At 44.1% G+C, this 14653-nt stretch overlaps 1 protein-coding gene across 8 annotated transcripts in view; it reads left to right on the forward strand.

Annotated features, from left to right (window-relative positions):
• MYPN (myopalladin) overlaps positions 1 to 14653 on the forward strand; it is a 134506-nt gene that overhangs the window by 66552 nt on the left and 53301 nt on the right. For all 8 annotated transcript variants that reach the window (XM_058189467.1, XM_058189473.1, XM_058189469.1 and 5 more), the window contains 3 exons: positions 1523 to 1546; positions 6864 to 6980; positions 12393 to 12762. In XM_058189467.1, coding sequence (XP_058045450.1) covers positions 1523 to 1546; positions 6864 to 6980; positions 12393 to 12762 — 511 coding nt within the window. The remainder of the gene's footprint in view (positions 1 to 1522; positions 1547 to 6863; positions 6981 to 12392; positions 12763 to 14653) is intronic.

Here is a 14653-nt window from a genome sequence, read left to right on the forward strand (position 1 = left end):
GAGGGGTTGTTGGTTTTTTTGCTGCATGTGACTGACAAGCAAATGTTTGCAAACAAATTCTGTGAAAAGAAGCATTTTTAAAGTACCATTATCTCGTGCACTATATTTATTTATTTATTTATTTATTTTATTAGATTTTTATACCGCCCTTCTCCCGAAGGACTCAGGGCGGTGTACAGCCGAAATAAAATACAGAGTATATACAATTAAAAGAAATTAAAAGAAACTATTAATAAACGGCCGATAATTTAAAAAATTTAAAAATTTAAAATCACTAAAACCCCAATTTAAAATCAACTATTTATGCCAGTCCTGCTTGAGTGAATAAATATAGAAATAGTTGTAATAATTGGGACTGTTACTGTTCTCAAAGCACATCAGACGCACTCATGTTAATTTTTTGTTTTGTTTACATTTATACCCCACCCTTCTCCGAAGACTCAGGGCGGCTTACAGTGTATAAGGCAATAGTCTCATTCTATTTGTATATTTTTTTTTACAAAGTCAACTTATTGCCCCCCCAACAATCTGGTTCCTCATTTTACCTACCTTATAAAGGATGGAAGGCTGAGTCAACCTTGGGCCGGGCTCGAACCTGCAGTAATTGTAGGCTACTGTGTTCTTAATAACAGGCTTTATCAGCGTGAGCTAAACCGGCCCTAATATTGTTTCCATGTTACAGATCAAAGTGATAAAGCAGGGAGAAGAATTTTTTGAAGCAGCCTCAAACCTTCATATCTGGTTGTACCATATGAACAATACAACCACTTGCATTGTACACAAAAACTGATAACAACTGAGAGAATTTAGTTTTGAAACTTGGTTCACTTTTCCAAAGCTATACACAGTCCAGCATAGACTTCCATGGACAATATTCTGTACAGAACAGCAAATAACTTTTTGGTGAATTGGTAATTTTCTGGATTGCTACCCTTTTGCCCATCTAGGGTAAAACATTTAAACTCTGCCCCTAAATCTTGAAGCAAGTTCAGGTTTGGGTTTCACCAATAGAGAAAAGAAATGAAATTAAAATATTGTGGCTATAACTAACGTATGTATATTCTGCCATATCATAGTAAAGATAGTGAAACAGGAGTTCATAGTTAACGATCAGCAATTAACAGCAGTGTATTATAGAATATAGTGCCTTTTTGTGTAGGATATACTACAGTATACAACAAGGCATAATCTTAAACTACTACAAATCAGGGGTGAAATTCAGCAGGTTCTGACAGGTTTTGAAGAACCGGTAGCAGAAATTTTGAGTAGTTCGGAGAACCAGCAAACACCACCTCTGGCTGGACCTCCTTCTCCTCTTCAAGATGAGCGAGAGATTAGGAACAGGACCAAAAGTAACCGTATTCCTCCAGCAGTTTAAAGATCCATCTATCTGGATTTAAAGACGCTTCAGTGATACAAATTACCACCAAAAAGAAATAGCTTTTCATGCAAAACTTTGAAAGAACACGATCTGTGTTAAAATAAATACAGAATTGAGTAATGTTTTCTTCTTTTTTATTAGAACCTCGCTCCATGGCTGAACCGGGTAAGTATATTTATCCCAGTTTCACCTGCTTACTAAATTACTTCACTCTTACAGAAGTGTTGCTCTGATTAAAAACAAGCAAGCGATGTTTTGTTTTTTAAAAAATGTATTATTGTAGTTCCTGCTTCACACGCGCTGAGCTATTCTCATCAATATGTCCCATAACACATAAAGCCAAGAGATAATATTGTTCAAGGAGGCTATATTAGAAAAGCTGTTTTGATTCTGTCCCAAACATATAAAAAGGGACAGGACTTCAGCCACACAATTGCAGTGGTCACCTTGACCGCTTGGACGCTACCTGCAGATATCCATGGACATGAGCAACTTCCTTAACATAAGGCTAAATTATTTATTAGTATATTGAAATCTGGAAGAAGCCTGCTACTTAGGTTTGCCATTAGATATAGGAGACAAGGCCACTTCTCTTTTCTCTGACTTAAAATTCTTGATTACCACAAGTAAGTGTTATGAATTGCGAAACATTTCATTCAACTTCATCTGAATACCAAATACAGAATAACAAGGTTGGAAGGCAGCTGGAAGCGAACTTGGAGGTCTTCTAGTCCAATCCACAGTTACGCTGAGTCTATTCTGCTTAGACTTACCCTGTGGTGAGATGGGTGCCAATAAATGGGTTAGGATGGGTGATAAATAAATAAGCCTCCTGCCCGAGCAGGAGTGATGGCGAACCCTTTTTCCCTCGGGTGCCAAAAGTGTGCGTGTGCAAAAGCACGTGCATGCATGCTGACACCCACAATGCAATGCCTCACGCAGGCCCCACCCCCCATGCATGTGCACGTGACCCTCCCTGCTCCCCCCACCCCCCTCACATGTGCGCATGACCCCTGTTTTGGTGCTAACAGACCTCCCTGAAGCCTCCTGGAACCAAAAATGGGTGGCATCCCCCCCATGTCCTGTTTTTGTGCTAGCAGGCCTCCCTGAAGCCTTCTGGAACCAAAAACAGGGTGCGGTAGGGTGCTATACACACACACCCTGCACATGTGCATGCGACCCTACCCCCAGCCTGTTGTGTCTGCGCCCCCCGAGCCGGGCCCCCTGCCAGAAAGTGACTTGGAAAGTGAGGGGGAAGGGCCATCAGGACTTACCTTGGAAGCACCAGCTTCCCTGGCTCAGCTCCAGGAGCCAGAGGCAGGCCAGGTGGAGGAAATAACGAGGCCTCCATCCCCTGACTCTTCCCCCTCTCAGGCCACGCCTCCAGACCCAGCTGATGGCAATCAGGCCTGTCTGGACCCTAGATTTTGTAGGCAGGAGAGGCGGGAACAACAGAAGCAGGGGTGGGGCAGGCCTAGGAAGTGCTGAGTCATGGAGCCACACTCCACAGGATATAAAAGCAGCAAGGGCTGCTATACCTCTTTGTAGCAGGCAAATCAACTGCTTGACTAGAGCTGAAGTACTGTTTGTTGACTCATCGGCATCAAGGGAGATAACAGAGACACTTGACACATGCTCGTTAGTTTACTGCCAGAGCTGATAGTGCCAGCTAATTAAGTCATCGCTCGGACTGAGGCGAGCGGGACAGAACACAGCCCCTGCGCATGTGCGTATGTCTCCAGACAGAGACCCGAGAATCAGCTGGCCAGCGGGAGGCAAGCAGGCATGCGTGGTGGAGCTAACCTGGGCATCGACTTGCGTGCCCGCAGAGAAGGCTCTGCGTGCCACCTGTGGGACACATGCCATAGGTTCGCCATCACAGTCCTATATCATTCCAGAAAAATGGTTTTCCAATCACTTCTTAAAAACCTCACTCACTCTTCACAACGTCACAATTTCACAACTTCACAACTTCAGGCTGCAAGTTATTCCGCTGGTTAATTGTTCTCACTGTCAGAAAACTTCTCCTTAGTTCTGGGTTTGATCTTCTTTTGATAAGTTTCCATTCATTCCAGGATTCATTCTGTTCCTGCCCTCAGGTGGTTTGTTGAATATGTTCTCACACACACACACACACACACACACACACACACACACACACACACAGAGAGAGAGAGTGAAAAAAGCAAGAAGTGCCACAAATAACAACACAATCATCTACATACCTACTCTGAAAAAGTCCCACTCATTTTAATAGGACTTATTCCCAGGTCACTCTAAATAAAATTCTAAGTCAAGAATATAGCATTATGCTTTCATTTGCTCACGAGGCCCACTTAATTAAAAGGAGCCTATTCTCTGTGAGGTCCGAATATCATTAGCACTGATAGCTTGGAAAGATGACTAACACTGACCCTGAAGATATTCAAGGAGTGGAATTATGCTTCTATTCTCCATCTTTATTAGATGGTCCTTATTTCAAAACAGGGACTTCTGCTCTTTTCCAGCCTTGATGTGAATGAAACAGACCTTATTATGTCCCTTACTTTCTTGGAAGTCAAATGTACACCAGATGATGTTGGGTTGTACTATATTTATCCAACTTGCCAGTGGAAGTGTATTGTCACACCTCAAAATGTGCCAGTTGTTTTTTTTCTTCTCTCCCTTAACCCTCAGTGCTCCATATTGCTCTCACTCATGAAATATGAGAGAATCGCTTCAGGCATCCCAGCTCCGAAACTGGAGAAGGCCACGTCAAGCATTCTCCCTCCAAAGGGGAACCCTGACTGTGACTATTTTTTCAGTGACTTCAGGACCAAAACAGTGGATCTGAGTCAGTGCTAGATGAAAGGGCACAAGGACCTCATCCAGGGACTTTGGAGTAGCGATGCCGGGATTAAGGCACACTAAGTGTGTCCTATAAATGGCTTTGGAGGAACACAAGCATATCGGTCTGTACCTTTCGTGAAAGAGCTTTTTGTGGCCTGGCATGAACAGCCAGCTCCTCACAAGCTAATGGCCAAAACATTGAGGGGACTCATCTTTAGGGTTACAGTCAGGAGTGGGCTGCCGGGGGTTCGCAGGGGTTCAGGAGAACCACAAGCTAAGATTCTGTGCAGTTCAGAGAACCCCCCAAATCCCACTCCTGGCTGGCCCCGCCTACCCCTCCCCTCCCAGGAGTCCCCACGCGGCCCGTTTTGGATGCACGTAATTGCAGGGCACGCGCGGAGGCTCAGGGAGGGCAAAAAACAGGCCTACCGGAAGTTCGGGAAGGCCCATTTCCGGCCTCCAGAGGGCCTCCGGAGCCTGGGGAGGCTGTTCTTGCCCTCCCCGAGAAAAGCCTCCGGAGCCCGGGGAGGGCAAAAATGCCCACCCAGCAACCGGGCAGGGAACCTCTTGCTAAAATTTTTGAAGCCCACCCCTGGTTACAGTTTTTCTTTTCTTCTAAAGTGCATGGGTTGTCCTTTCCCTGAGCAGCTGAGCAGATTTGGTTCCTGTGGAACTCAAAACACTGAGTGGTGGTGGTGGTGGAGTCTATAGGGCAGGGGTTTCCAACCTTGGCAACTTTAAGCCTGGAGGACTTCAACTCCCAGAATTCCCCAGCCAGCTTTGGAGACCTCTGCTATAGGGTGTGGTCAGAAAAGTCCAGATGATGGCCACCATGGTCCAATTAAAACTGTGTAAAACTTAGAGTGGTTCTTTTTTCTACAAAATTCTCACCAAGTTAGTCAAATCTACCAAAGGGATGGGGGTTACAAAAATTCCAGCAATTAAACTACATTCAGTTTGGAGCCAGTATCTCCCAATAAACAGGAGAAGAACATAGGTAGGAGAATATTTTTTTTAACTTTGTTTCTCACAGCTTCTCTATGAACTGGAGAAAAGCTGTTAATGAAAAATATCCCCTGTTGATATGGTGATATCCAGAATCATAATCAATTGGGGAAATGACTCCGACAATCATTTTAAATATTTCTACTTGTGGTCACTACTTGATGATAACAAGGAAAATACTTAATCTTTGTTCATACTTAAGAGTCACCCAGATATCGCTTTATTTAAACATATTTGTATATCAGTGATTGCATGACATCTGCAGATGCTATATACCAATGATGGCAAACCTTTTTGTCATTGCGTGCCGAAAGTGCACACATGTGCCTGCACCCATAAGGCAATGCATGCGTGACCCCTCCCTGTGCTCCACCCACCCACCCCGGGCACATGTGCGCATGACCCTCCCAGCCCCGTTTTGGGCCTAGCAGGCCTCCCTGCAGCCTCCTGGGATCAAAAACAGGCCATGGGGGTGCAGTGACCCCCCCCACAGCCCGTTTTTGGTCTCCCCATGCCCCCGCCTCCTGCACATGTACACACGACCCCCGCACCCCACCCCACGCACATGCACCCCGACCCCCATGCATGCGTGGCAGAGACCCAAAAATCAGCTGGCCAGCAGGAAGCGCGCACACATGCAGGGTGGAACTGAGCTGGGTGACCCATCAGGTGCCCACACCCATCACCACTATGGCTATCTACTAAATAAATAAAAAAACAGGTATTCGCTCCTCAGAGCCGATAACTTTCATATTATCATACTAAGAAAGAGAGGCTAGATTTGTTGTGTAGGTCTTTAATCCCATAAGTTTTTTTTTAAACTTCAAATCCTAGTTTACCTTCAAATCAGTTAGAGAAGTTATTCAAGGGGGGGAAAATTGGCTATTCTGCCAGTCTGTCAGTCTTTCTCAAAACTGTATCCCAGTGAAGGATAGAAATCTCCCTTCTGTTTGCTCTACAATCACAAATGAGCTGCACTGAGCAGGAGTGACTGTCTCAAAGTCATCCAGCTGATTTCAGGCCTAAAACGGGACTTGAATTCACAATTCCTGATTTCGAATCCAGCACTAAACTGCATCCTTTTGTCCCAGTTGCTAAATAATATTACCGGTTTTGGGTTCTATGCATTTTAGAGAATCCTGCAATGTTTTGATGAAAGTGTACTTTCAAGTGATCCAAAGTCACCCGGTATACTTCCATAGCTGAGGATGCACCAGAATCTGGATGTCCTCATTCTAAGTCCAAGTGGGAAAATCCAAGTTCTGGTCACTCTGTCTCAACTCAACCTACCCCATAGGATTGGTATGGGAGGGAATACAAGGAGGGAGCTTTAAGCAGTGGTGGGATTCAAGTAGTTTAACAACCCGTTCTCTGCCCTAATGATTTCTTCCAACAAACAGTTTGCCAAAGTGCTCAGATAGTTAACAACCGGTTCTCCCGAAGTGGTGCGAACTGGCTGAATCCCACCACTGGCTTTAAGTAACCATTCTGAGCTTCTGTGCAAAAGGTGAGAGAATGTAATTCCTCTCATTTCAATACATTATCTGGAAATTGTGGCATGAACTATCTAGAGATCATGCTATGATATGGTTAACTGAAGGGTTATTTCATACTTTATGAAAAAGCGCTTTCTTACAATGGTTTTCAGAGGAGATCTGCACTTTGGTCATCGCTGAAGTCTTTTCAGAAGATTCAGGAAGTTTTACATGCACGGCGAGCAATAAATATGGGACCGTCTCCAGCTCAGCTCATCTAATTGTTAAAGGTAAGGCTTTAATTTAAGCAATTTACCATATTTTTCGGAGTATAAGACGCACCTTTTTCCCCCCAAAAAAGAGGGTGAAAATCTGGGTGCGTCTTATATTTTGAATAGGTTTCAGAGGCTAAAAAAAAGCATGAGAAAAGAAGCCCCCAAACAGAGCTTCAGAAAAAAAGCCTCCAAACAGAGCTTTAGGGGCTTTTTTCTGAAGCTGTTTCAGAGGCTTTCAGAGGCAGAAATAAAAGTTTTTTCTGAAATGGAGTTTCAGAAGTTTCAGAGGCAGAAAAAAAAACAAGGCACAGAGTTTACAATCAAGGAACCCGGTGCTAAAATTCACCTCTGGGAACAGCTGATTGGGGGTATTCCAGGAGGCCAATCCACCTGCCAATCAGCTTTTTTCTTATTTTCCTCCCCAAAATCTAAGATGCGTCTTATACTCCGGTGTGTTTTATACTCCGAAAAATACAGTAATCAGAGAGACGTTCAGTTTTATTACTGTGTTTCCCCATAAATAAGACCCTGTCTTATATTTTTTTGAACCCTGAAATAAGCACTTGGCCTTATTGCCATGCGCTCAAAAGCCCGATTGGGCTTATTATCAGGGGATGTCTTATTTGGGTGGAAACAGGGTATGTTTTTTTTATTGTTGGATTATTTTATTTTAATGGTTTTAAAAGCCTCCTTAGTCTATTATGGCACAGATCCTGGTTATTCAAGAGACCATTTGCTTCCACACATCCTGACATTTAAGGACCCATCTCTTCAGCAATGCTATCTGATGGGCCCAGGAAGCGGGTTTTCTTTCTCCTGGCATCGGTCCCCTGGAACAACATGCCCACAGGTGTTTAACCATCTCCAATACCTTTTAAACAGGCCTTGAAGACTTGGCTTTTCCATCAGGTCCTGGGCTGGGAGGCATCTCATCTTGGACTCAGCTATTTTGCCTTTGTTTATGGTATATGTGTCTGTTCCCTCTGTTATGATTTTAAAAATGTATTATGGGTTTCTTTTTAAATTTGTGCAGTAGCCAGGATTACCGCTGATTTGGGCAGCTTCTGAAATATAAATAACATGCTTGTTTCATTGTTTTATTATATTTTTTAACCATTTTAAATGTAGTTTTTTAATGTCTAGGAAAGGAAGGAGGGAGGACGTTTTAGATTTCAGAAGAATTTTAGTCAACCATATATGACTTTCTGATTATGTATTTTTGTCATTTTGGTTCATTCTGATTAGAAGTTATTTCGTGGAAGTTTTATTACAAATTACTGATTATGGTCCAACAAGAGTCAATTGATTTCAGTGGGCTAAAATAAAGGAAAGAAACAGACAAGAATATTTGTCTCAGTGAAAGTTCAGATTTTAGGCCAGGTGAAGTTGACAATTTAGACTCTGTCTAAAAATAAAGACTACAAACTTACTCTTGAGTTCTCGCTTCACGCTAAGTCATTGTTTATTAAACCATATTTACATGCTGTGCTACGCTATAAAACCATTTTTTAAAAATAAATCATAAAGTCCGGAACTAAAATAAACCAAATCAACACCAGACACACCATCCTGTGGCTTAGTGTGAATCGAGTTACTAAGTCATTAGTATGTGCTGCCAATATCAAGTCATCCCTGACATTCTGGGATATAGAAGCGGTGCCCTCCCGTTTCAGAGAAGGTTGATCATAACTCAGATTTCAGTAAACATTTCCAGAACTGTGGAAACTGTTTTGAAGAAAGAGGTTTGTGCAAATAGAGAAGAATAGTTGACCCCAAAATTGCAGCAGCGCAAAACAAAAGAAAATAGGTCAACACTAAACCGATTGATTAAAACATTTGTCCTTACCCATATTTCCACGGGGTTCTTTTGTCTTTTTTGGTTGGTGAGAGAATAAGGATCCACCTATTTTTCTGTCAATTAGGATAATTGATTTAGGTTTCACTTAGATTTATGTTTCACCCTTTTCCCAGATAAATTCAACAGCATTAGGGAGTTACAGAGAGAGATTAACTAACTATAGATACTCTCCATCTATTGTTTCCAGCAACGATGCCACTTTCTAAGGAGTCAGAGTATTTCAGTTCTCACTGATTGTTCAATTTGTATCCATCTTCTGATCTAATTTATATATTTGGGTCACAGATGGCACTGGAGAAGAAAAAAAATGAGTGGAGGGGAAAAATGCTCCCCAACCACAATCTGTCAAAACAGTCCGCTCCAAAAGCAGCAATTAGAGGTACCTGCTAGACTGTTTTCTCCAATTAAAAAAATTGCAGAAGAAATCATGTATTTGTGAAAGAGCCATTTGGAGAGAGAGAGAGAGAGAAAAATGTGCGTGGAAAATGCAAATAAACCATAGTTACTTTTAGGAAAAAAAACACTTTTAGAACATTGCATACAAATGCTTTAAATGTAGGAAAAGTTGCACTCAATCAATGGGTATGAGTGATACAATGGATAATTTTTTTAAAAAAAATATTCAAATAAAAAGGCCAAATAAAAATTGACAAGATCAATGCGGGTTTCCTCTAGTGATGGCTAACCTTTTCCAGACCGAGTGCCCAAAGCAGGCGCGAATGTCACACGTGTGCCTGAACCTCTAAAATGCAAGGTGTACACGACCCCCACACATGTGCCCCGTGCACGTGCCCCGCACATGCATATGCAGCCCTCCGGCCTTGCCCCACCCCCCTGCGCATGCCCATGCGACCCCTGCATGCCCCTGCCCCCCGCACACGTGCGCACAGTCCCCCTTCATGCACTCCGCACCCCGCACATGCGCGGCAGGGACCTGACGACCAGCTGGCCAGTGGGAGGCGCGCGCTCATGTGTGGCAGAGCTGAACTGGGGTGCCCACAGAGAGGGCGCTGTGTGTCACCTGTGGCACGCATGCCATAGGTTCGCCATCACGGATCTAGGGGCAATGACACATGTAAAAAAAAAAATCACAGATGTCATCTTGACTATTTTTTTCTCCTCTGTGGATGCTTATTCCTAATCTGTGCCCAAAACGTACATTTTCATCACCCAACAATATTTATTTTCTTCTACTGCTATTGATATATTTCAGCATGATAAGATAAATATAATCAGGCAGTTCTTGGGGGCCCCAGAAAAGCCCATGTTACATGCTGTTCTGCAAACTGCACCGGCTGCCAATCTGCTTCTGAGTCCAATTCAAGGTGTTGGTTATCACTGTTGTGTCTGCGCCCCCCTGAGCCAGGCCTCCTGTCAGAAAGTGACTTGGAAAGTGAGGGGCAAGGGCCATCAGGACTTACCTTGGGAGCACCGGCTTCCCTGGCTCAGCTTCAGGAGCCAGAGGCAGGACAGGTGGAAGAGATAACGAGGCTTCCGTCCCCTGACTCTTTCCTCCCCCCCAGGCCACACCTCCAGACCCAACTGATGGCAATCAGGCCTGGCTGGGCCCTAGGTTTTGTAGAAAGGAGAGGCGGGAACAACAGAAGCAGGGGTGGGGCAGGCCTAGGAAGTGCTGAGTCATGGAGCCACACCCCACAGGATATAAAAGCAGCAAGGGCTGCTATGCCTCTTCGTAGCAGGCAAATCAACTGCTTAACTAAGAGCTGAAGTACTGTTTGTTCCTGGGTGACTCAGCAGCGTCGAGGGAGATAGCAGAGACACTTGGCAGATGCTCACTATTTTGCTGCCAGAGCTGATAGTGCCGGCTAATTAAGCCATCACTCGGATGGAGGCGAGGGGGGGACAGAACAATCACCTTTAAAGCTCTTCAGGACGTAGGTCCAGGCTAACTGAGAAACTGGCTCACCCCAATGGAATTAGACTGTGCTGGCAGAAGGGGCATGCTTGCAGACCCTTTCAGCCAAGGAATTTCAGTTGAGGAAGTCCAGAAGAAGAGCCTTTCCTAGTGTGGGTCAAAAGGCCTTGAAGATATGACTGCCAACTAGCCTGGGTCCAGGGGTGAATTCTAAAAATTTTCCCTACCGGTTATGTGGGTGTGGTTTAATTGGTGGGTGTGGCTTGGTGGTCAGGTGATCTGGTGGGCATGGCTTGGTGGTCAGGTGATCGGTTGGGCGTGGCCAATAATGAAAATAATAAACAAAGTACACAAAACAATAAGAGGTACCAAAAACCAACTTTTACAGTTTACACACACACACCCAACACAACACAACTGACTCACACACAATGTAAAAACAGCTGCACTTGAGCCAAAATGGCCCCTGCATCAAGCAGAAACCTCACAGAGGCACAAAAAGCTCAAAAACCAACTTTCACACTTTTTCCACACAAAATGCCACATACGCTTTGTGAGATTTTGTGTGTTGTGTAGTTAGAGTGAAACACTACCGTAACACACCAAATCTCAGAAAGCTGCACAAATATTTTATTTTTTTATTTTATTTTATTTATAGTTTTAGATAAAAGCAGCTAAATTTAAAATTTCCTTAACTTTAAACTGCTGTCTAAAAAAAAAAAAACTCCTTAAAAAAACAATTAACTATTTTTTTAAAGCTCCAAAAAACAATACCCAGTTACTTACCAAATTGAAGGCACAAGGCAGGCAGGCAGGCAGGCAGATTCAGTTGCTCACCAATGAGATTGATTGCAAGCAGGCAGATTCAGTTGCTAGCTGATGCAATTGATTGCAGGGATTACAGCAGGAAAAGCAAGGCAGGAAAAGCAAGCGAGCCGGAAAGAAGTAGCAAGTGGGCAAGCTGGCAACTGGGCAGCTGGGCAATTGGGTGGGCATGGGCAGGGGGCGGGGCAGGGATTTTTGCTACCGCTTCTCCAAACCACCTGCCGCCATCACTACCGGTTCGGCCAATCCAGTCCGAACCGGGAGCATTTCACCCCGGCCTGGGTCCCAAATGGGGCTGCGGCATGTGGGAAATGGCTAATGGAGCAGATAACACCCCATCTCCTCCGTGTATACACTTTGCTCCTTCCTTCTCCATTAAGTTTTATCTTAACTGAATTTTTTAATTTAAGATTAAGGGCCTCTGTGGCTCAGACTGCTAAAGACAGTCTGTTATTAACACAGCTGCCTGCAATTACTGCAGGTTCTAGTCCCACCAGGCCCATGGTTGACTCAGCCTTCCATCCTTTATAAGGTAGGTAAAATGAGGACCCAGATTGTTGGGGGGGCAATAAAAAAGTTGACTTTGTATATAAATATACAAATAGGATGAAGACTATTGCTAACATAGTGTAAGCCGCCCTGAGTCTTCGGAGAAGGGCGGGATATAAATGCAAATTTAAAAAAAAAAAAGATCTTTATTTATTGTTTCTAATGTTCTATACTGCATGTTATTCAGTGTCTGGAAGCTGCCTGGAATCGCCTTTGGCAAGATGGGCAACATACAATTTTGACAAATAAATAAATAAATAAATAAATAAATAAATAAATAAATAAATAAATAAATAAATAAGCAATGCTTCTGTTGCAGGGCCTATGGACCAGACAAGTAATGCTGCTCTTCATACCATAAGTTCGCTCAGTTTAGTGGCTTCTGAGCACCAGCCTTCCGCGTCTACCCCTTCACTTTCATTGGTGGATAACCCTCCAAAACCTAAATTGGAAAGCGTTCTGGTAAATCACAATGAGCCCCGGTCAAGTTCCAAAATTGGCCTCCGTGTGCACTTTAAGCTCCCTGAGGACGAGAAGGGAAGTGAAACGTCATCAGAAGATGGAGGCGGACCTAAAAATCAAGCCAGACCAAACAGTTTCCCAAATAAAATCAACGGACAGCCTTTTAAACTTCAGGAGCCCTCTTCACCCTCCAAAGAGCCACCACCTGTCCTGGCTAAACCTAAACTGTAAGTAAGAAAATACGGGTTGGCACATATTTGCTGCTGGAGGGACATCCCATTATAAGTTCAATTTAACTCTTCTTGCTTCATGCAATTAATACAGCATTGGGCGCATGGGGTGAGGATTTTTTACTACCGGTTCTGTGGGCGTGGCTTGGTGAGCGTGGCATGGCTTGGTGGGCGTGGCATGGTGGTGGCAGGGGAAGGATACTGTAAAATCTCATTCCCACCCCACTCCAGGGGAAAGTTATTGCAAATCCCCATTTCGTCCTGATCAGCTGGGACTCAGGTGGGGAGAGAATAGATGGGGGTGGGGCCAGTCAGAATTTTTACTACTGGTTCTCCGAACTACTCAAAATTTCTGCTACCGGTTCTCCAGAACTGGTCAGAACCTGCTGAAATCCAACTCTGGTGAGGCGGGGTAGATTATTGCTCTTCATTTCCTAACTTCTTCAATATCTTTGTACATTTGAAGCCAATCAGAACACAGAGTAATAGAGAAGTTACTTGTGAATAAATACTTAAGCATCAAGCTTGCAGGAAGTGAAATACATTGTCAATCTGGAAATACTATTTTGCTACAGAACAGGGATGTTCACCCTTGGCAACTTTAAAACCCGTGGACTTCAACTCTCAGAATTCCTCAGAGTTGAAGCCCATAGGTCTTAAAGTTCTCAAGATTGCACATCCCTGGTTAGAAAAATACTGGGTCTCCAGATTCTTTGGTAATACCCGAAGAATAAAGGATACCTACAAAGCAGAGGTAAAATCCAGCAGGTTCTGACAGGTTCTGGAGAAACGGTAGCGGAAATTTTGAGTAGTTCAGAGAACCGGCAAATACCATCTCTGGGCTGGCCCCAGAGTGGGGTGGGAATGGAGATTTTGCAATATACTTCCCCCAGGAGTGGGGACAGAATGGGGATTTTATTTTTATTTATTTTTATTTATTTATTTTTGTCACAACAATATATATAGGCATCACATAAAAAGATTATATAGTATATAAACATATATATGAGGTAATATAAGGAAGTATAAGCATATATATATAAGAAGAAAAAAGAAACAAGCAAACAATAGTACAGGAACGGTAGGCACGTTTGTGCTCTTATGCACGTCCCTTATAGTCCTCTTAGGAATGGGGTGAGGTCAATAGTAGAAACTTTTTGGTTAAAGCTTTTGGGATTTGGTTAAAGCTTTTGGGATTGATTTTGCAGTATCCTTCCCCTGCCACTTCCACCAAGCCACGCCCACAATAAAAAAATTGGATTTCACCACTGCTACAAAGGAAAAGCTAGTATGCTTCTGGTGAAGTTTTCTTGTGACTGCCTCTAAGGGGTTTAACGGGGTGGGTAAAGGGGATGTCGTATCCCACTCCTCCGCTGACGGCCGGGTCAGGGAAATCCGAATCAGGCTTGCCTCTGCAGCTCTGCCCAAAGTCCTAGCAAAGTCCTCAGAGCAGGCAGGAGACCAGTAAGTGACTTCAGCAAGATAAGTTCGACTTTGCCTGACTCAGAGACTGCCAGAAAGCAGATCCTTTATATAGGCCATGGGGTGTGGCTCCATGACTCAGCACTCATTAAGGCCTGCCCCTCCCTTCCTTCTGTTGCCTCCGCCTATCCAATCTTCTGATGCGAGGGTCACTCCAATCAGCTGTTGGAAGTAAACTTTCCTCAGGCTCACATGCTGTGGAGGAGGGGGAGGGGTCTAGCTGCTCCGTTTGCCTGGGCATGGAGCCAGGGCTGGGGCCGGGGGATGCTCCCTCCTCTGCAGCCTGCTTGGGCATGGAGCCAGGGCTGGGACCAGGAGGTGCCCCCTCCTCTACAGCTTGTCTGGGCATGGAGCCAGGACTGGGGCCGGGAGGCATACATTCCTCCGTGTTCGGGAGCAGATAAGC

This window comes from Ahaetulla prasina, chromosome 6 (genome assembly GCF_028640845.1).
Source record: "Ahaetulla prasina isolate Xishuangbanna chromosome 6, ASM2864084v1, whole genome shotgun sequence".
NCBI lineage: Eukaryota > Metazoa > Chordata > Lepidosauria > Squamata > Colubridae > Ahaetulla > Ahaetulla prasina.